Genomic DNA, 22,490 nt, shown 5'->3' with positions numbered 1-22,490 from the left:
CTGACCCAGTGGATCGGGAACGATGACTGTCTGATGGGAGGATGTATACCTCTCAAGATTGTCATGAATCATGCTGCACCACAGAGCAGGAACGTCTCATTTGCAGTGGCCACAACATTGCTGTTGTCAATTTAATCAGAATTCATTGATTGTCCGGAGCTTTTCTCCAGGGAGGGATTTTTGTTGGTTGAGTCAAAACCTTCCCTTCAGTGTCTAGTGTAGGTAAATATGTTCACACTTGAGTTAATAGAGCACCGTTGTTAAAGCAGTAAAGCGAAACTGATTTGTTTCGCTGTCCAAATTAACTCGTCACCATGTGCCACATGCACACACGGGATCCAAGTGCAGTAACATGAGATGATAGGAGAAATCCCTGCACCACCAGGAAGGTTTTGACACTTCCTTGCAGTAGTTGTGTTTGTGAAAGCAGTCCATATTGTCTCTGCGATTTCCGCTTTATCAGACAGTCTGCTAACAAGAGGAAAAGTATTACTCATTACCTTGAGCTTTCTTTCATGCTAAGTATGTAATGTGACACACGGGTTGATGAGACTGCTTGGAGTGGGAATTTACCCAAGGGGCAAGGTAATTAATGCATGCAGACTCAACAAAAATATGACAAGGAGTTTTACTTCCCTCAATCTCCTTCTAACTTAAATTTAACTTAAATGACAATATGGTTTAGAGCACTTGGATAGAAATAGATCACTGGGACCAGAGGAGAGACAAGGTAATGTAATGTCATTCACCACAAATCAGGTCTCGTTGGCTTCCTGAGATACGGTGGATCCAGAAATAGAATTTTGCTGACAGAGGAAGTTGTTGCGACTAAAGATCGATACACTCACTCGCCCCCCTGCTTTAAGCCTAAGGCATTTTTCTGAGCGCTGCATTTTGTTTTCCCTGTTCCTGTCTGGCCGTGCCTTGACTTAAGAGATGGTGGTTTTGACTCTAACAAAGTTTACTGCTGACAGACTGTAGGGCCCACAGAATTTACCTGGGAATTGTGCAGACTGAGGCTACAGTCAGTCAAGACTTTGCTGTTGAAACATACATTTTAGAACATTTAAAGTTATTTTCATTATCAATTAGTCTGCCAATTTCCCTGTCACAATTTCTCAGGGACCAAGGTGACGTCTTGAAATTGCTAGTCAAAGATATTCAAGTTACCATCATGACAAAGCATGACAAAACATGACAAAACATGACAAAACAAAAAGCAGCACACATTTGAAAGATCTGGAACCAGCACAAGCATACTCAAACGATTGATCAGTTACCTACATCATTGCATATTTATATTCTATCAATCAACTACTAGATAATTATTCAAATTGTTTCAACTCTTTTCACATTCCTTTATTGTTGTAGTTTAAAAATTTGTATCTCCAGGAATTACATCCATATAGGATCATTCCACACCTCGCGATTCACATCGAATACCAACATTCAGTAGCAAGGCAGAAAGTAGGTTTAGTGAGTTTATGACCCATCACTGAGCTGCAATTAACATTCTTTATTTTATTATAATATACAAAGGGAAGAAAAGGTAAGAAGAACGTTTTTACTGATTTTAACAAAACAAGTCACGGACCACTAAATCTGCTTAAAAGGTCTTGCGTGTAAGATACTGTATGTGCAGAATATGGCAGAAATTGAACATAACAGTCATAAGTATGTTTTCATTAGTGTATAATCACCTGAAAATAAGATTTGTTAATTCCACATACAATTATTAAATACAACATAATCGTGAACACCCAAATGTTGCCTAACTTTACCCATACCTTAACTATTGTTTGCCACTACCATAATCTTTCCCAAACCTTAATCATACCATAGTTGCCATGTGTAGAGAAAGCAAGAATTAAAAAACGCTGGATGTATTAAGAGCACTGATGCAGCACCAACAGTCAGCCATAATAATTCAATTCAATTAACAATTGTATGGAACATCATAAAGTCCCCTGGAGACCACCATTATAAATGAAACATATGTACAACTGTTGACAGGACACCTTGAACTGCAAACAAGGGTGATTATTAGTCACTGTATAATGAATTTTGAAACCATAAATATTTTATATTTGCAAAACTTTCCTAAAGCAGAGAGAGTTATTGCCATGAATGATTTCATCCCAATGCAATGGCTATGCACCAAGCAGGAGGAATGAATGAGCACCATCTTGGTATCCAGTTTTTACATTGCATCCATGCATTGGACAAAATCCAGAGTTGTCAAATCTCAAGGTCATTGTCGGATGATAAGGGTGTGAAAACTTAAAGTTAAATGTGGCAGTGAGTCCGTCCTTACATGCTGTATTTGAATAGTTCATTTGAACATTGGACAAACGTGGATTCAAGAGATTATGTGCTCAAAGGTGCAATGGCACCTATTTCAAAGTGTAAATTATAGTCGTAAAAGAATGTCGTAAATGAACAGATAGATGGCATCTGTCTGGCGCTGCTCGGAATTTTACATTGATTATTTTGCCTCTCGCCAACATGCGGCAGTCCGTCTTTCCGCATATGGCTCTGAACATGCTCACAAGCTGCTGTCAGTCAGTGACTAGCTGCCTCCTACACCAAACTGTGGAAGTGATATGGGCCTACGCTACACGTCCAGCAAAACAGCAGCAGATGGTGAATATTCTGGATCCACGAGCCATTGTGATGCACACTTGACAGAGTGACAGCTGTTTCTCAGTGCGTGTCCAGTTACTGTGCAATCAGCTGCGGATCAGAGAAGCGACCTGGAGTGTGGACTGGCAGGAGGTTTGGCAAGAGATGCTTAATCACAGATGTGATGTCATCAACATGCCCCCTTTGGTGTATCATTAACTGATAATGACATGGTCAGCATAAAAAAATGTTTTTACAGAGGCTTGGATAATATGTCATTCATTAAAAAAAACATTTTCTGCTATGGATATGAAAGGAACAGTTTAATTTTTTTAAAAGAAATTTATTATATTCAAAGTACAACCACATAAATAAACTCATTAAGTTCTGCTGTTTCTCTGCAGAATGAAACGCTGACATTTCTTTTTCAAACAACACTACATGTACTGCACAAGGCAGTTCAAAGCAGTCTTAACACAGTTTGTAGTCACAGCTGCAGGAATGATGCAAAAATAACTATTTATTTGTATTACTTCCACACTGGCCCTCTGTCGAGGTATCTTATAAGATCCTGTTATGCAGATGTTAGCTGTCAAACCCTTATAAAGTTAGACTTAAAGAAAGACGGCTGCATGTATCTCACCTGCATGAATTATAATCAACTACGAGCTTCAGGCAATAGTAGCATCTGAACCATCTGAGCAGACAATCTATTAGTGGTTAGAAAATCTTAAACCAAGTGAGTTAAATTGGGTCATTAAGTGACATTTCAGTATTTTTAGTCCTATTTCCTTTATTTGTTTTGTCTCTCTCAGAAGACAGGAACTCTGTCCTAACCATTTGCAAGTGTTTCAGCTTTTTTAAACTTTTGCCAGTTACAGAGAGAATACAAGTCTTGTGTTTATGATTGGAATCTGGGATTTTAGCGTGGACAAAAGTGTAACAAGTATAATTTTAAAGGAGCAGTGTGTAGGATTTAGTGGCATCTGGCGGTGAAATTGCAGCTTGCAACCAACTGCATACCGCTTGCCTCACTCGCCCCTTCCAAGAGTGTAGAAGAAACTCGTGACGAACATGAAAGGTGTGAAAGTGTTTGGTTTGTCCGTTCTGGGCTACTGTAGAAACATGGCGGTTCAATTTGGAAATGGCTCTTCCGTGGAAGAGGACCCACATACTCTGTAGATATAAATGGTTTTCTAAGATAATGAAAACACAACAAATCTTATTTCAGGTGATTATACACTAATGAAAACATACTTATGACTGTTATGTTCAATTTCTGCCATATTCTGCAAATACAGTATCTTACACACAAGACTTTTTAAGCAGATTTAGTGGTCCGTGACTTGTTTTGTTAAAATCAGTAAAAACATTCTTCTTCCCTTTTCTTCCTTTCTTCTACTTCTTGTTTTTAACAATTCTCTTCCCAATGTTGTGAATTGAGCCATTAACTTGACAGGGACTCTCAAAGGTGTCTGGAAAGCTTGGAAAGCTGCTGTAGTTTGTTAAATGGCTTCACTAAGCACAACATTGGCACAGATTCTTTTCAGTCCACATGCACATAGTTTTTACATCAAATAAACACCAGTATGAAATTATATTCTTTCCGTTACAAATGCATTTATAACATTTGAGGAAGACTTGTTTTGAAATAAGACAGTTGCGTTCTTAGAAAAATGTGATCAAGCCATACAGGGCTTATCCCAGATTGACTTGGTTGTTGACCTTGACTTATGCTTATTATAGGTAGATTAACACTGTCCTAACAAGTTTCTTTGGGTTGTGTACAATGCACTAAAACAGTGTTTAGATACCTCATCTTCAGCATTTGTGTCTCTCGCTGAGCTTAACATCAGTCAATGAAAATAGCTTAAAGAGGTTATCTGCGGTGTTTGTTTTTATCTTTGGTGCTAAGCAGTCATCGCTGTGTTGTTTTCACTGCATTTCTCGGTAATCACTGTGCCAGTGCCGTGAAGTCACTGGACTGACAGCAGCTGCCAAACCCACAAACAAACAGGCACAAGTTTTTCTACTGAGACTACAAATAACAGAAGGGCAGAAATTATGAAGAGACAAGAATATCTGCACCTTTTTCAAGTGTGTTATATATCTTTAGCATTATAAAACCACGCCTGCAAAATGTAATACATTGTAGTTGCTGATCCAACACAATAAATGTAGTCTAGATTGTGAATAGCAGCTAACGAAGCTATCACTCCACAAGCATACATTGCCAGATTTGCATCTAATCATCTGTCGTTCTCATCCTTGGTTTAATGCAAACCATAAATGCAGTACAGATTTTTATTAATTAACTCTACAATTTATACAAGAAAATAAAGAAACAAAGCAAACATCTGTCACTCTCTATATTAAAGTAAAATCCATGGCTTGCTGTTTATCATAGTAGCTATGCGCTAAACTCACAAGCAAAATCCCATATATCCTCCATGCCAAGACAATGGAGGAATTCCAAATTATTGTCTGCTTATCTCAAGCGGTATGATAGTGCAGCTGACGTCTGCAGGGATTGTCGGAGATGTCCCACAACGGCATGTTTATGTTCAAGCGACAAAGGCCGCTAGGGCCTCTTTCGAGCAACAACATCTGTGTAGGGAGGAAGTTAGGGCAGGAGCGCCATATAGGGGGGAAAACTTAGGACAATTCCAAGGGCCCGTGACTGACAGCCTTTAGTCTGTGAGTGATATTAACCTGTTGGCTTAATGTCCACAGTGAAATAAGCTAGCTAGCTGCAGACTGGTGTTAGCCTACATTTCATCAACATTTAATCAGTGCAGGGAAACGTTTAACAAGATATTCATATTAAATCATTGTCCCCACCCCTTTTAGCAGACTAACAACAGGTGAGTCAGTAGCCTCCCTGTCCCAGTGAAGAAGGTGAGCAACACTGTGTTAATGACATGCCAGTTAGCATCATTCAGGGAGTCTGTGGGGATTTCTCTGTCATTCTTGTTCTTTTTATCATAACAAAAAAGAAATGAAATGTTTATTAATGACAGAAATTCAAACAAATTATTTTCTCACATAATGATCATTATGAAATAAAATATAAACAACCTCCTGTCTGTGCTGGATATCGGACAGCTGGAAACAGTGAGTAGCTTACCTCAGCCTGCATGTCAGTTACAGTTAATAAAATAATCCAGTTTGATACATTCATTTAGATTTAATTATGGCTGTTGAATCACAGTTAATTTTACTATAAAACATACATTGAGACTGTAAAAGATTGCCATAAGGACATTTTTTATGGTAATCTTGCATCAAATAATGAACTGCATACTGTATGCAGACTTGCACAAATCACCAGCAGTAAATATTGTGCTAGTACTAGTATTTAACTACAAGAAACAAGACAGTTGCAAGCCTTTAATTAGAGTTATCTAAAGCTTTTGATGGGACAGTTAGGTCCTAGAGATGTGGGGACAACAGCTGCACAGAGGGGGCCCAGTTAGATTTTTTGTCATGGGGCCCAAAGTTTCTGGCGGCGCTGCTGAGTCAATGTGAATGGATGGGTCAACAAAACATGTTGGTCTTCTGTTTCCTATTTCAAACCGGGAACAAACACAGCCTCCGACACTGATGGAGGCCATTTTGACAATGGGGAATACAGTATACAGTATGAAGGTGATTTACAGCAGCTTCAAGCAGGACTCCGGCGAGAGGGAGCTTGGGCATCAGAGAGTCAGCGATAGCGTGTATAGAGTTGATGATTGTTGGAACAGTGGAAAGACTGACCACAACGGTTTCGTAGAGCTTTATATCGTTTCTGTTGAGTTGGATTTAAATGTGTTTTATGATGAGTTAACAAGGCAGTTAGTTTGGTAAAAGACAAAAACTTGAATTCAGAAGGTGCACACATTTTAAAATAGGTCTAAAAATATTTCCTTTCTTGACATTTTATGTTTATTTTGTTGCTTGTGTAACTTAGTGAACTCACCGCCCGCATACATATCCCAGCTGAAATTACCGAGGGAGGCCTGAGCTAAACTATCAGACTATCACCTCTTGAGGTACGGACTGGGGCTAGCTGGTTAGCATGCTAACTTCAGTAGATATTGTCTTTGATATGACATCAGAACTGTTATTTCTTCCCATTCTGTTGATGTTGGTTCATTTTTAGCTAAAATGCTGGTTATATGTAACACATTGTACCTTTAACAAGTTGTTTATTATTCTAACCATGATGAGGAAGGTCCCCTAACCTGAAGAAAGTAGCTTTTTTTTGCCTTAATCTAATCAAAGCTTAACCATAGCTTTGTGACATAATGAAACAGATTAAGTTTTTTTCCACAGTAAAGTGCATTACAAATAAAATACATTATTATTATTACTATCATTATAACAGTGAATGGATTAAAAAAAAAACAAGTGTGATGTTATGTGGTGCCACTAAAAGTGCTACAAGTAAGCTAACTTACAAATTATTTAAGTTAGTGTGTAGGTTAGTTTTGATAGCCAATTTAAATTTTACATAATTTTTGCAAAAATGCTCCATCCACTGAAGATGATTCGACTTCTACAATTTCATGCATTTCAGGTTTTTCTTTATTTGATGTATTTGATGTATCTGATAGTGTCTTATCTTATCATGGACAGCAAGTTTGTGAACTGATCATTCAGCAAATTAAGTCCAAAATCGAAATACTGGCTTTGGGGAAATTACTGCACAGAATTATATGGATGTTGGGATAGGGTGGAAACATTTCAGTATTTTAGGTTTCAGTAAAATCCACATAATTTTAATCAGAAGAGTTAGAATAGGCCTATGCATTTTTCCCACAAAAGCATCACAAAGACAATGTAATGATTCAGTGGTAATTCAGTCCCACTTAAGATAAACTTTCACCAGAGAGCAATACACAGATACAATTACCATTAGACAAATTTGGATCAGTAAATGCAGAGCATAGTGTGCAGGTTCAATCACAATATCAGTCAGTTACAAAGTAGCAAAACATCTCATTTAAATGTCACAGATTACTGCTTTAGGAGAATGATTGTTTCAGAAATGTGTCAATCAATGTAACAAAAGATCCCTGATGGGCAGAGCTGTGTAGGAGGGGAGTCCTCCAACAGAAGGGAAGACAGAAAAAAGGGAAACTGTGGGAGACACAGGCTGAGCCTGTTTCCTTTCTATGCAAAGCTACTGCTGTAACCCAGGGAGTGCAGGATGTCGCTCACAGGTGTGAATGAAGAGCCTGGTTGGTTGCCTCGCCTCCCTATGTTTCCCACTCACACCTCACTCCTTATCACACAGCCTCACTTTTTATAGAGCTGCCAAAGACAATTCCAAAAGAATAATGTGTTGCTCGGTGACAGGCAGTACCTTTTGTTTTGCATATGTGTGAAACAACGGGTAAAGCCTATGCCTTTGTGCCTCCAACCCTCAAAGTGAACGCTTACCCTTTTGGCATGCATTTGAGGTTTGGTATAAAACAATCTTTAGGATCTCTGTGTGAATTCTTGCAAGCTGAGAAGTTTGCAAGAACGGAGAAGATGCATTTTACACAGATGATATGAGAATGTTAAAACGAGAGACGGTACCCATTATGAACAAAAGATGTTGGGGTAACGCCAACGCCTTGTGCTTTCTTTTAAGATATGTGCAGAGAAAGGGGACTTTACAGCTTCTCTGTTCCCAGCATCTCTTTCTTCAAACACTTGTTGTGTTTCAGTGTCCATAGAGCTTGTTACGCCTGGAGCTGTGCCCTTGGAATCAGTACTGTTACATCCTGTCTTACACAGTCCAATATTTTGATGACATATTAAAGCATTCCTCACCACACACACAGACATCACATACACTCATGTAATGTTCATTAAGAGGACATATGAAAGCTAACATAACCACAAGCTGTGTTTAAGTGTGTAAATTAGACTCTCGTGAGCATATAACCCATGAAGCCTGAACCTGACAAGCACCTCTCTCTACTCAAATATGTTCTCCATTCATTAACACTCTTCTCATTCAGGAAATCTGTCACAAAGAGAAGTGAGGGTGAATGATGTGGAAAGGGATGCAACAGTGGATATCTGCAGGGTGAAGGAGTAATAGGGTGTCGCTCTACTTCATTTGGAGGAAAGTGAGCAAGACGGGAAGGAGAATAAAAAGAGCATGAACATGTTTCTTCTCACTAATCTCACACTGACTTTTCACACCTAACTGCTCCAGCAACCATACATTATTCAGTGTTTGCACAGCCTCGTCCAATCCAGAGCTGTGTCTGTTTATGAGCTACAGGCAAAATAAAAGTAAAGCTGCAAGGTGTCTGTCTGTTCACCTCACACTGAACTCAGAATGTGTGAAGTTTGGATGTTGCTGTGCATGACCTGCAAAAAAAGGAATTTGCACAATGCACTGAGAAGCCAATGGTGACTTCGGAGATTCATACAAAAAGATACCATAACCTCCTACTAAAGTCAAGTTACCACACTCAAGTAAGTTCAAAAGCCAGTAGGCCCACCTGCTGTGGCACACCCCCACTGACGTTGTTATCGAGAGAAATTTTCTGAAGCAAAAGGGACACAACAGTTCTCTGTTCGTGTCTTTTATGGAACCACACCGGGAGAAGGCTGCTTTAAAGAAATTTGTTTGATGTTAAACAACACCAAATCCACAAGCTCTCGGATAAGTACCACTGACTCTACAGGGGATGGGGGTTCTGAGGATAAGCCTGTTAAAAATGTGTGCAAACAAATTAGGTTTTGCACTGGCAACCTCAGTCTTGATGGACTGATATGGGAGGGAAATTCTAGAATTTCCTGCAAATATGATATAATATGATATGTAAATACTATTTAACCAAGGGTCATATTTGCAACCTATTCTTAATGTTCATGTTTGTGCTTGCACTTAGATGGATAGGATTTGCCACCACATGACAATTCAAATGGTGTCAGTGAAGATGTTACATTCAGATTATTTTCTGTGGTGATAAAGACTGTTTGGCAAACGTGTTATTGTCCTGAGAAGCAAATCTGCACACAGAATAAAAAGTAACTGCATGACAGGAAAAACTTCAACTAATGTGACTATTTAATTTCTTGTACAAAATCATCAAAGCTGCTTTTATCATAATTTTTAAAGATGACCCATTGTGCTTTTTCATATTTTCTGGCATTTCTATAACGTTACAATGTCAGATGTCCATGTTCAACATGATCAAAGTTTCAAATAATGAGGTTAAAGTATTTTAAAAGGAATCCATGTGCACCAAAACCTCAGAGGGGATCCCTCTGTTCTGAATGCTCTGTTTTAAAAAAATTTTTCTACTAAGGGCTCGGTATGATGTCGTTCCGAGCCGGATTTCCATATATGGTCATTTGCTCCACGCAGAGAATGTTGGCCACACCCACAAAGAAACATGCAGCCTTATCCCTGCTGCAACCTGGTAAACAGATTAGACAATGGCCAATCAAAAGACAGTGGGCTTTGGGAGGGGGGGGTTCAAAGAGACAAGAGCATCTACAGCTTGTTTCAGACAGAGGCTGAAACGAGGGCCTGCATGAAGTGCCAGCATAAGAGAGAAAGTTCTTTTTTTGAACTTTGAGTTATGCAAAGCTGTCATAGAGGAGTCACACAACTACGACATAGCTCTGGGAATGCAGCAGAATAGGTCTACATTAATGTATAATGGATGAAATTATTATGTGTAACGTCAAATAATTCGCTAGTGACAAAAATATAGAAAATCATTACCAGACAACTCTGCAGTTCCCCTTTAGCTGTATGGAGCATTTTTGCTTTTTTTTCTAAGCTCACTGCTTTGGTTTTACTGTTTGCAACTTTAATATTTTGGTTCAGTCTTACCAGTCTCTCATCAGTGTTGTTTCAGCAGGCAGCGGTTTTCAGCAAAAAAGTCCTGTCCAGCACCAAACAGCAGACAGACAAAGTTAGCGACTAGTTGGTGAACCTAGTGGAGCACTGAGTAACTAAAGAGCCAGATACAGTATTTCCCTCAGGAATTGGTAGAGACCAAAAACATAATTAAAAGGAAAGTAAATATTGGACTTATCGGTTGGCCCGATACAGGACTTCAAATAATGCTGCTCTGTGTCTTCTTGATGTGTAAATACAGTTCCCATATCATCTATTTATGGTGGTAATACAGCAATGTTTATAGCTTGTTGCACTGCGACCCAATAGGCTAAAAATCACTTCAGGCAGGTTTACATTTTACTTGGATCATACCTCACTTTTACAATTGTATAATGCTATTCTCTTGAATGCACAAAAGTGAGTTAAAGCCTGTAGTAATATATTTTTTTAACTCTCTGCAATTCCCCAAACATCATTCATCAATGATACTATTCATACTTTGTAATTGTTTGCTTGCAGCTTGTAATGTTTGTAACATTGTTACAAAACTTGGAGACACATACGTACAGTAGCTGAAAAAAAATTACATTTCAGATGGTCATTTTCCTTCCTGGCTGTTGCGCCTTGTGATAAATGATGGATAGTTCTGGTTACCCATGATTACCCAAGCAGCACAGGTAAAGTGTTTCCCTCTAAGACAGAAGCAACTCTTGATCAGTGGTCCATGTCTGCAAACCCTCACCCACATCTCCCGTTTTCTTCCCCCACTGTCTCTCTCCCTCACGCTGCTCCCAGAGGGGCTGCTGTTCACCGCAGAGCGCCTCCTGCTTAATGCTGGATGTGACAGAGCCCGCCACAAGATGGGATTTAAGGGAGGGGGGGACTGGGGGCTTTGGGGCTGCCATGGTCATGAGTTTCATTGCTGGCATGACCAGACCGTCCCCCCAAACCTGACCACTGAATTATTCAGGAGGTGAAATGCAAGGGGTGGGGGTAGGGAAGAAGGGGTGTGAGGTGTGTATGATTGCATCATTGCCATGTCTGGGCCTCTCTTGTGAATATATTCTTAACCTTGACATGCAAGAGAGATGCCGAAATGAAGGAGAGGCAGAAATGTTAATCATACAAGCAGTAAATCGGCATAACACATGCATACACACTCATGGCTTCACGCACTCATCATACACATGGTGACAAAGAAGACTGGGTGTGGCAGTAGTGCTGGGGGGGTGGGAGGGGGGCAGTATGGGTATCCCCACTGGAAAAGCCCTGAACACAACCTCCCCTTCCCCCTCTAACACCTTATACATAATTAAGATGTGTCTGGAGGCAGAGAGGCATAGTGGGGCAGAGGGAAGATTATTAAAAGCTGTGTATGATTCCAAACTCTGTTGAGTGTGAGCCAGGCAGATTTTGCAGTTGTAATTTTAGGAGATCTTCCATTCTCGCCAACAGAACAAGCCTGGGACACAACTCTCTTAAAAAATTAAGATCAATTGTAAAACAGCTCGAAGACACTAATGGGAAGATAAGAAGTGGAGTGATGCAGGGCTACGAGGAAGGAGGAGCTATTGTTATTGATTCAGGCATTAGCGTACATTATGTACAAATTGGTTCAGGGTGGCCCCTCATGTGAAGCCTTCTGCTGCGCAAACAAATTGGAGCATTTGTCTCAATATTCACTTGTAGGCGTATTAGGGTGTGAATATCATATCCATATCACATCCATATCCAATTTATTTCTGAATACAATTTTTTTTTTTTTTCATTTCTTCTGACTCACTTGCTCCGTGCATCTTTTGTAAAATATGTCACAGGAGAAATATAGGAATCTCTTCTTGTCAGGGGGACTAAGCCTGCTTTTCTTCTTGACAGCTGAAGAGAAAGAAACGGGGAGGGAAGGGAGGGAGGGATAAATAAGGAATGGAGACGTCCTATATATTACACAGGTAGCTCAAACCCTGACAATCGACAATCTGTCAGACTTCTCATAGCAACAGGGCAACTCCCATGAATCGACGTCCTCGGGGAAGAAACAAGGATGTGTCTCAGAATGTGTGTGTGGCAGTTCCCTGTGGCTAATTCATTTCGTTGAATTTCATTAATCATATTTACCACCTGTGCTCGACCGTGCCAGTGACTGTTGGTGTTATTACAGGATCTGCAAGTGTCTCATAGACATGCCCACAAACCGACATGCAGTCTCTCTCATTCCCTTTCCACACATACAAACACACTTGACACATGCATATACATAACCGTTTCCCTTTGTGGACCGTTGCCATGCAACATTTCTCTGATTGGGTTAGTTGAGCTCTGGTGCATGTGCTCACACACACACACACACACACACACACACACACACACACACACACTCATGCTGGCTGATGAGGATCAGATCACAAACATACTCCTTTGCCACACCCATCCTCCTCTCCCACGGGACACAGCTGCACTTCCAAGGCCAAGGATGGAGTGAAGAGAAAGGCGTGGCTGTTCCTGGACAAGGGAAGCTCTCTGCGCTCTGCTGCTCAATCCAGGGTCGTAGCTTATCTTGGCGATCTCCTTGGAGATGTTGGATGCTGCATTTACTTAGGATGTATTCAACCTTTTTCTCCCTTTTCATTCACTTTGTTTCGTATTTTGAAATTCTAAAACCACCTGGAAATGTATGTGAGGAATGATCAATGAAAAAAGACACCAAATGCACCTCACTTTGCTTTTTGCTCATGGTGCAATGTTAATTCCTTTTGCTGATAGATTGGACCAGTTCTGCACAATGCATCATTTAAGTCTCTCAGATTTTCTGTTTCATTTCTGTTGATTTGGCATTGGAAAGATAAATTGAACTTGATAGGACTTCAGGCAATGCAGAACCCACCAGTAGAGTTGGTGCTGTGCATGCTGGGGAATTTTCCACTTTGTTTTTTTTAATGTGACTTTTAATGTGGTTTGTTTTTGTTTCAGGGGACAATCTCTGCTCGGACAAATGCAGTATGTGGCCCTTGGTGATGATGTAAACTCTACTTTTAAATGTAGATTTGTAAGTTTGATTCTAATGTATTGAAGACAAAAGACTGCAGGCTAAAACTATAGCTCTCCAGCTTTGCTGCACTTTCTTTGTTTCACAACCCAAATATATACATATGATGTATTTCAAAGATTAGACATTGATTAGAAAATGTTGTTGTTTACAAAAATTTATTCATACAAATCTTACAACACTTTCATAACATTGAGAAACGTAAAACCCCATATGAGGACTCCTGTGTGTATAATGATGTCACTTGTACTAAGGTTCACTTTTAAAACACATCGTTTTCAGATAGATAGAGATTAAACATTGAAGTAAGGCGTTTGGCGCTTTCAGAAATATCAACAACAGGCATTTTCTATGATCTGCACAACATCTCTGTCATGTTCTGAAATCCCTTTATTCTAGATAGTGATGCACATGTAGATAATATGTTGGGGCTATTTTCTGATTAATAATTTACCGACCAATATCAACATAATCAACAACACCTCATAATCAACAGTAACAAACACTGGTCATTGTTCACAACTCTCACAGACACTGAACACCCCAAACTCATGCACACACACACATTGCCTGTTCCATCAACATTTACATTCTACTATTTTTTTTCTTTTTTTTTTTTACTCAATGAATCATTGGCCATGCTTTAAAGAAAAGCCTAATTCTACTACTCTTGGGGCAGACTAAGCCGAGCGATTAAACAGAGTAAAAGGAAGTTTCAGTGTAAGCTAATGGACTGCAGCATTGTAGGGCCACTGAAATTGCCATCTGTCACTTGTGGCAAATTTTTAATTGTTTTTTTTTCTCACGTTGAAGCAAGGCACCAAAGCCAAAAGCTGTTTCCACCTCCACATGCGCGTTCAGTCACTCATTCACGCAAACAAACATGAAATGCACACACACTCGCGTATAAACACAACTGCAAACATCCACATCCACACACACACACACACACACACACACACACACACACACACACACACACACAAAGCCTGTAGGATAAAGTCAAATTGAAGAAAGAGTGTATTGATAGTTTCTTTGGGGGTGAAGCGGGGGGCACAGGCCACTGATTGGATTGCATGGGTGCATAAAGCTGCATTTGCATAATATTGAATAGATGCGCAATATAACTCCCTAATAAAAGTCACTGGGAAGATCCTTCTGCTGGAGGGCTGGATTTCATTCACCTCCATTGTAGTCCGAGAGGGAAACTCAGAGTGGCCTCGTCCGGCTTCACTCATATACTCTTAATCCCTCAGCTGATACCAAAGTGAAGGGCATTGACCCTGATCTCACTCTGGCAGGTGAGGAGAGGCGGCAGCTGCGGTGCTCTCACCTCTTGTTTCTTCCTGTATTCGGGTGTGACAAGCTTTCTCAGACTTGTGGGTGCCATAACCTGTCTCTTATGTAACAGCCTACTTTGCTTTCTCTCCCTCACACACACTATCTCTCTTTGTCTCCTGCTCTTTCATCCTATCCATGCATACCTTTCTCTCTCGCGTAACACTCTCCTCATCTCTTTATCACATCCTCACTGCACATTCCCCCTGTAGACATCTAACACAGATCAGCTTTGTCTTTACGATGAATCACAGCACTGTCAAATCAACAATTTAGCACGGCGATCTATAGAAGCAAAATAATCTCTAAAAAACCACTACCAGGACAATGGCAATCAGCAAAAAGGGGGGTCCAGTGTCTTCTGTTATGATATCCACAATGACAGCAGCAAGGGAGGTAAAAATTCAACAAGTCAGTGCAGTAGTGGTTTCCACCACCTCCAACCCTCCTTGTTCACATTTCAAACACATCTCGGGGAGGTTGGGGGGGAGTGGTGCTGAAATAGGCTTAGCGCAGCCCCCTTCCAAATAGCACAATCAAAAAAAGCACTATGGCATGCAGTTTCTAAGCAAAATTAGCAAGGTGTCCGTTTCCACATGCACCAATAAATAAGAAATGAGCGTTAAATATTCCTAACTGTAACTCAGATGCTACCTTTCCTCTCCACCTCTTGTCAAAATGCAAATTTCCTGCATCCTATATGTTCTGGGTCCATTCTGAATATTTTTAGTGCTGCTCAAATAAAATCAACAGTTGAAGCACATTCTTCCAAATAATTCTGTTGACTGAATGCAGACAACACTGAGATGAATATGTGCACTGTGTCATTTCTGTACCTTACATAATACACACATATGGAACATTCTTCACACAGTCCTACTGAGCATGATTTATCTCCTACAGTAAATTACTTTGAGGCAAGTGAGCAAGCAGTGTTTGCCGCATACTGTTAACAGCAACTTGAGTGCTTCCTTTATCTTTAGTAAAGGCGACAATGCCCTTGCAAAAGCCTGCAATTCAATTTCTTAAATTCCTTTGGGTTGGATTTTACCACTAGTTCCATGAATGACTGTGTAAGTCAATCAGTTATCCATCGAATGAGAGGCCGCATAACAGAAGCCATCTGAATTCCCCTGGAGGGGCAGCAAGCTATACAAACCCACAGAGCTCCCATTAAGGGAGCCAGGAGAAGGCTGGACAAGGGCAACATATATCATTTAGGATAAGCCGGATATGCCTCACATAGCATGCTCACTGCTTCTTTGGGCCTGTTTGGAAAAAAAACAACACTAAAAAAATAGAACGTTGGTTACAAAAATAAGTATAACATTCAATACTTTGATTGTCTTTTTAAAATCTATTTATTTTCTGCATATGTAGATGACCTTTAAAGATTTCAAGCGCATTACGTTGAAGGTGCACAATAATCTTTTTTTCTGAATTCTTCTTTTTTTTTTTGTCATTTTGTTTTGTTTTCAACATCTTAACATGAAAATAAAATATTGGTCCACAAAGTATACTAACTGTGCGGTATCAAGTGCTTTTGTACAAAAAGAAAAAAAACGATATTATTATTAAAATATTCATTTTAATGGCTTTACTTCATACATAAATACATGTTGAAAGAACACAGGCGCAATCCACTGGTTGGTCAGATATATCTGAATGACTTTGATTTAACGACTGGATGTATATACACAGGAGGGCAGTTTGGGCGCTTTAACAACGCTACAAATAGGCAAGTCGGCGTCCTTTGTTCCTAACTCTCTGTCTGTACCTTCTTCCCAGAACCGCTGCCAGGTATTTCTGCACGGCCATCTGCTTTCTATAGCGACTGTAGCTGTCGGTGAAGATCCCATCTGAATGTCTTTTGGATAAGGGCTCTGACTCTTCCTCCATGCTGTTGTCGTCACTGAAAAAAAAAACAAAAAAAAAACCCCCACAACATTAGTTAACTTGCAGCCTCTCAACAGATTTATGCTCTTTTTGATTTGACATCTTAGCGTTGATACTCTCTTCATCATGACGCAAAGTTGCCTACAATCGTTAATAATGCATTTATGGGCCTTTCATCCTTATTATATATATTTTTTCGTTTGAAAAAAAAGGCGGCAAGCAAGACAGTGTAAAAGAAACAGTGGCTAAAGCGTTTTAGAAAAGTTATAAATGATTCATTTGCAGCCCCATTGCATATTCTGACGCATGGTTTTTCATTAGTGGGCAAACCAAATCAATGTATGGATTAATCACATACAAATCGTAGTGTATTTCAGTCTCAGAGAAAACTGACCCTCATTCCTAAGGGAGCAATCATGAACGCAGTACCACGCCACAAAAAAAAACACATAAACAAAAAGGTGTCATGAAAATGTCTAGACGTTTTTTTATATATATATATAGAGAGAGAGAGAGATAAAAACAAATCATCAGAAAACACGCACATGAAGTGACAGACAGTGATGCAGCAGCCTGGACTTGTGTAGCGGAGAAACACAACAAAATGATGACTGCAGGTGAACGCTTATAAGAAATGCCCTTACCCTGCACGAATTGTCATCAGAGAATGCAGATAATGTCTCGCTGTTAACTGACCCAGGATGTCCCTCAAGGCTCTATCTAATTCTTCCTCAGCATGCCTTTCTGGTCTGAGATGATAAAACGCCAAAACACATAGATCATCAGTGACGAAAAAGCGCAGACAAAATGATCAAAAGTAGCCTAAAATGTCCCCACCAGGTGCAATTATTTCCAATCCTCGTAGCCTTTTTGCACAGGCTATCCTTCCGTCTCTGTCGACCTTTTATACCTTGATTATTTACAGTATTGGAACCAACATTTTAGGCTACTCTGTATGAAAATAACACTGAACAAATAACATGAGAAACTCTGGGGGGAAACAAAGCAAGCAAACATTATCGCAAACAGCAAAGAAAGTCATTAAATGGACTCCAGACCGAGGCTTTAAGCTGTGATGCGAAAGCACATTTACCTCTTCTCTGGTGGATAGTATAGGGTGTACGCGTCGTCGTTCAAGGACGGTGGGCTTCGTATAGCAATCTGATCGCTATCAAAACCCATGTCGGATAATGAATTCCCATCCTCATCGAAGGCGTCGTTGTCAAGTCTGCAAAAGGGAGAACACTCGTCACAAATCTGATCTGTGCACAAGTGGGACGCAGGAGTGAAAAAATGCCAACATGTCTGCATCTGTTTTTCCAAAATCAGTGGGAGGTTAAATGCATTAGAAATAAGGGATGAAAACGAAATAAATTGAATACCTGAAGGTTTATTTAAATTAAAACCAGAAAACGAATTATTTAAATTTGACCAAAAAATGTAATGGATTAAAATGTGTTAAATGTGTGTTGCTTTATTTTTTCTTTCTTTAAAATATTTATTTTTATCGGGAAAATCTGTCTTTAATTCCAACTTGATGTCGCTGCTCTCCTGCTATAGCATACAGCCTCATTAATTATTTACAGATCGAAACAATGGGTGTGAAAATGCTCACATTTAGTGTAGGCGTGGTGCCAGGATTTTATTAAAAGAATGCTGCAATTAGCAGAGAAAAATTAGAATCGATAAGAACCACGCCCAAATTATGGATATGCTTTTCAAAGAAAAAAACAAAAAGAATAAATCTTAAATGGATAGAGCTCTCCTATTCGTTTTGCCTCGCCTCTCTTTGGTGACGCCAGTTCACCGTCATCCCAAAGGGCTATCCATTGCACTGACTGCACTCTCATTTTTAATAAGGGGAGTTCTGTGAACCGTCCCACCGGACAGATACCTCTACGCAATTTCCATTGCTATTTTTTTCATAAGACTTGCATTTTTGAATGTTGAAATTACGGTTTTTCCTTATGTGATTCCTGCCAGTTAAGTGATTTAAAATTGTGCGCAATTACGCACACTTATTTGAAATAAAAGTGCCCACATCCAAATCTTCAAAGACTTTATCATTAATCACAACGCAACATCATCATTGAACAAAACTGATGTGCACTAGCTTTTACAATTAATTAATTACAAAATACCAACATCATCATGTTATAAAGATGCATAAAAATGAAATTCACCTACCTAATCTTAGGGTAACTTAGTCCGATAGGTGTGCAGAAGACGCTGTAGTGCATTAAGATTCCGTAGATGAGCAAGATTAAAGTCGCTTTACTCGAACTGGCCATGCTGTTAGAAAAATGAAAAACAGACGTAACATTAAACAGGTTAGTCACTCCTATAGAATCAACATGCTCGCTCTTTGCTCTGTCAAATGTACACGCTGTGCAACTTCTCTTCTCATAAACTACAAAGCTGCATCGAATATACACTTGTTTAAATTAGAACAGCGTCCGTTTGCTCAAACCAAAAAGGTTTCTGTCTGTTTTTATTCGTCCCATTTCGTAAAAGTTTAACTGTGGCATTGACAACGAATCCTTTGCATGCAGCGCCAAAGTAATTAAAAACAACTGATCTCCGTGCAGTGCAGGAAAGAAAAAAAAAAAGAAAAACGAAAAAGACGAATTTCCTTTACTTTATCTCGCACTCCATCAATGAATTTCTCCGAGTTTCAAGACAATCCGCAGATAAAGCACATACCTATGGCAGGGAAGCAGGGAGAGCGCTGTGCTGTAGGATGTGATCCGGGCGCGGCTGTGGTGGTAGTGGTGGTGGTGTGTGTGTGTGTGTGTGTGGGTGGGTGTGTGTGTGTGTGTGTGTATGTGTTTGAGAGAGAGAGAGAGAGAGGGGGGGAGAGAGAGAGAAATAGACAGAGAGAGCGAGAGAAACGGCTTCTTTCTCACGGCACTTCTTTCCCGGCTGAAGCGCCTTCGTCGTCTCCTTATGTTCCCCTCAGTGCAGCCTATCTCACTCTTATACAATAAGTAGGATTCAAACCAGTCGCAGAGGCAAACAAAAAGTCGGTGGGAAAGTGCGCTGTATGTTCGTCTACATATCGTTGCTCTAAACTTTTGTCCTGTGCTGTGATTGCCTTGGATTTTTATCTGTGTATCGCAAGCCTTGCCCCCCTCCCCCTCCTCCCTCCAATAAGTCACATTAAGGATGCTATAGACGTCATCAAGTCTGCCTCCCGGAATATAAAAGTACAGTTCCTTCCTCATCGATGCATCCGTCAGCCCCCCCCCCAAAGATGGAAGTTTATTGTCAAACTTTCTTCTTCTTTATAAAAAAACAAACAAACAAAAAAATACAGCACTAGTCGTCAATGCATACATGAATTTGTGAACTTTTGCACAGGACGATGTGACAGCCAATACAAATCAATCCCCTCACCCCCACCCCAACCCCCTTCAATAAATCCAATTAGGCTTTTATGATTATGACCGAGCTGGGAAATGATCATGCAGGCCTATCTTTGCTGGTGGTGGCGGTGATGGTGGTGGTTTCGTGTGACTGGATGGTTTTGACTGAGGGGGGGGGGGGAATCAGGCTTCCGCTGACCAAGTTCAAGGTCTCTGGGGAGTCGGGAGCTGTCCGGTCCTGAAATGAATCCTCTAAAACTGTATATGAACAGAAACTTTTCCTAATCATTTCCAGTAATTGTTCACTGGATATCGAGGGGTGGCTTTTAATGGACCTTGCAATGACAGCACTGTAATGCCTCGGCCTGTCCGTTGGATTGTTTAAATGAACGAGGCACGTAATCTGATTTGAACAGGGGCTTGTGACGCAGGATGCCGGTTCAGAGAGCTACCAGCCTACGTGGCTTCATGGACATGCAATGCTTTATGCACATGCAATGCGCTGATTGATGTGTTTAAACGTGAAGGGAAAAAACGGATACGGCGTGTAATACTGTTATATATGTGGCAATTAACCAAGATGCAGTCAGGCCTAATTCTTTCCACCAAATCTGGGCTGATGAAGCCTAATTTGGTAATTGTTTTGGCAGTAAGTCGAACCTCTTCAAGCTCTGTAATATTCTGCTTATTATTTGCTAATAATAGCCTACAGTCAAATAAAATTGCAGCAAAGTATAAACTTGGCCTTCATATTCATGACATATGATAATGGCTTACAGCAGAGTGTGTAGGACGCAAGTTATGAAACTTTTAATTTAGAGGGTTGACGCCTGTGTAAAAATCCAACGCCGGAGTCCTGTACGGGGCCTTGTAATTATCACCAACTGGAGGTCAGCGCACCGTACATCACTGAATCACACCTATAGCTCACCGACCAATTGAAGAGTTTGACAAAGAGGAGAGAGATTCACGTCAGCGTTTTGTTTACTCTGACGCAATATGACGAACAGAGCCAGTCACTGCCCGCAGGGTCCAATCCACAACTTCTTCTTAGCGGGGCGTGATTCCTATGAAGAGCACAACTTAAACCCCCCATATGCGTTAACGGGAGCAGACTTCTAACATTAGGCCTGTTACAGTCACACGCAGCTCAGTAGCCTGGGCAAACGGCGCCACCATGAGGGGAGGACAGAAACTTGCTCTTCAGTCATCATCGTCCGTGCACAGACAGAGAGGGAAAAGGGAAAAGAAGAGTCATTTCTCTCTCATTTGATCGTAGTGAGGCTGACAGCCATGGCCCAAGTTTTCGCAGCAGAGCAAATTAATTAGCCTATTTGTCGTTATGCTTGTTATTCACCTAACACGATAATCTCTGTTTAGAATCCACTGTTATTCTTTCAAATCATTCTAGCACAGGTTTTTGTTTGGACAAAAATAAGACTAGCAAAGGGAAAACGTTTGGGTCCGTTTTTTTTCATAGTATTATGTGGAATTAACAAGGGTTTATCAAAGTAGAGTAGTTCCTACCTATTTTGGTTGTGAACCATGAAAATGAAGCAGTAGGCTATTGAGACTGAAGGTTGATTCTGATGGTTCCATTTAAGAGATCTGAGGAGAAAAGAAGGCCTCTTTCACAAGAAAAAAACATATATATATATATTGGGGAAACATCTATTAAATTTAATTAAAATTGCACAGCAGAAATTGTACAGAAGATTTAAAATGCCTTAATAACACAGAAACATAATGAAATAACCTACAATAGACATTTTAATATGTATTTCCTTTTCCATTTTAGACATTTTAAATCGTCCGTGACCCCTCAGACTTATCTCGTGACCCCTTGGAGAGGTCTCGAGCCCCAGGTTGATAACCACCGATGCAGGCTACAATCTTCTCGCCACACCTGCTTCAAAGGGTCTCAAATAATTAAATTATCCTGCCAAAACTTTCAACCAGCAGTAGCCCATGTATGTTTTGTTAGCCTACAAACAACAGGCATACATGTTTTACTTGAGCATTATTGTTAATATAAATATATAAATATTTATCTGGGATCAAATAATCTAACCTGACACCTGCACAAGTAATATTCACTAAACCTATAGGCCTACAGTTAAAATCTCTGGTAAAAAGTAGTAGGCTAGGCTGAACCTAGAGGTTAATGTATTTTATCACATAGGTTATAAAATTAGGCAAACGTTTTAGAAGTCTGTGGAAACACAAAACAGCTGAATTTATGGCAAATGCACATTTAGTGAAAAAGACTCACTAGGATTTGTTCTCCCCCTTTGTGTTAGTGTGTGGACATGTAGGCTAATATTACTCATGTTGTGGGGACATTAATCTGATTACACAGTCACATAGTGAGGACTCACCTTCA

At 40.0% G+C, this 22,490-nt stretch overlaps 1 protein-coding gene across 4 annotated transcripts; it reads right to left on the bottom strand.

Annotated features, from left to right (window-relative positions):
- Positions 1-13,649: 13,649 nt before the first annotated feature.
- On the bottom strand, positions 13,650-21,654 carry adcyap1b (adenylate cyclase activating polypeptide 1b). Of its 4 annotated transcripts, none has more exons than XM_038717676.1 (5): positions 21,635-21,653; positions 18,930-19,034; positions 17,836-17,970; positions 17,387-17,491; positions 13,650-16,758 (listed from the first exon to the last, which is right to left on the bottom strand). In XM_038717676.1, the coding sequence occupies exons 2-5, from the start codon at positions 19,031-19,033 to the stop codon at positions 16,575-16,577; spliced, it is 528 nt and encodes a 175-aa protein (XP_038573604.1). In that variant the 5' UTR covers position 19,034; positions 21,635-21,653; the 3' UTR covers positions 13,650-16,574. The 4 variants fall into 4 exon arrangements, with proteins under 4 accessions (XP_038573604.1, XP_038573605.1, XP_038573606.1 ...); XM_038717677.1 differs by lacking the exon at positions 21,635-21,653 and adding an exon at positions 19,446-19,813; XM_038717678.1 differs by lacking the exon at positions 17,387-17,491 and having other exon boundaries at positions 21,635-21,654.
- Positions 21,655-22,490: the final 836 nt, after the last annotated feature.

This window comes from Micropterus salmoides, unplaced genomic scaffold (genome assembly GCF_014851395.1).
Source record: "Micropterus salmoides isolate LMB-PRFRI ecotype aquatic unplaced genomic scaffold, ASM1485139v1 Ms_hic_scaffold_14, whole genome shotgun sequence".
Lineage (NCBI taxonomy): Eukaryota > Metazoa > Chordata > Actinopteri > Centrarchiformes > Centrarchidae > Micropterus > Micropterus salmoides.
This window is presented reverse-complemented; position numbering and strand designations above follow the sequence as displayed.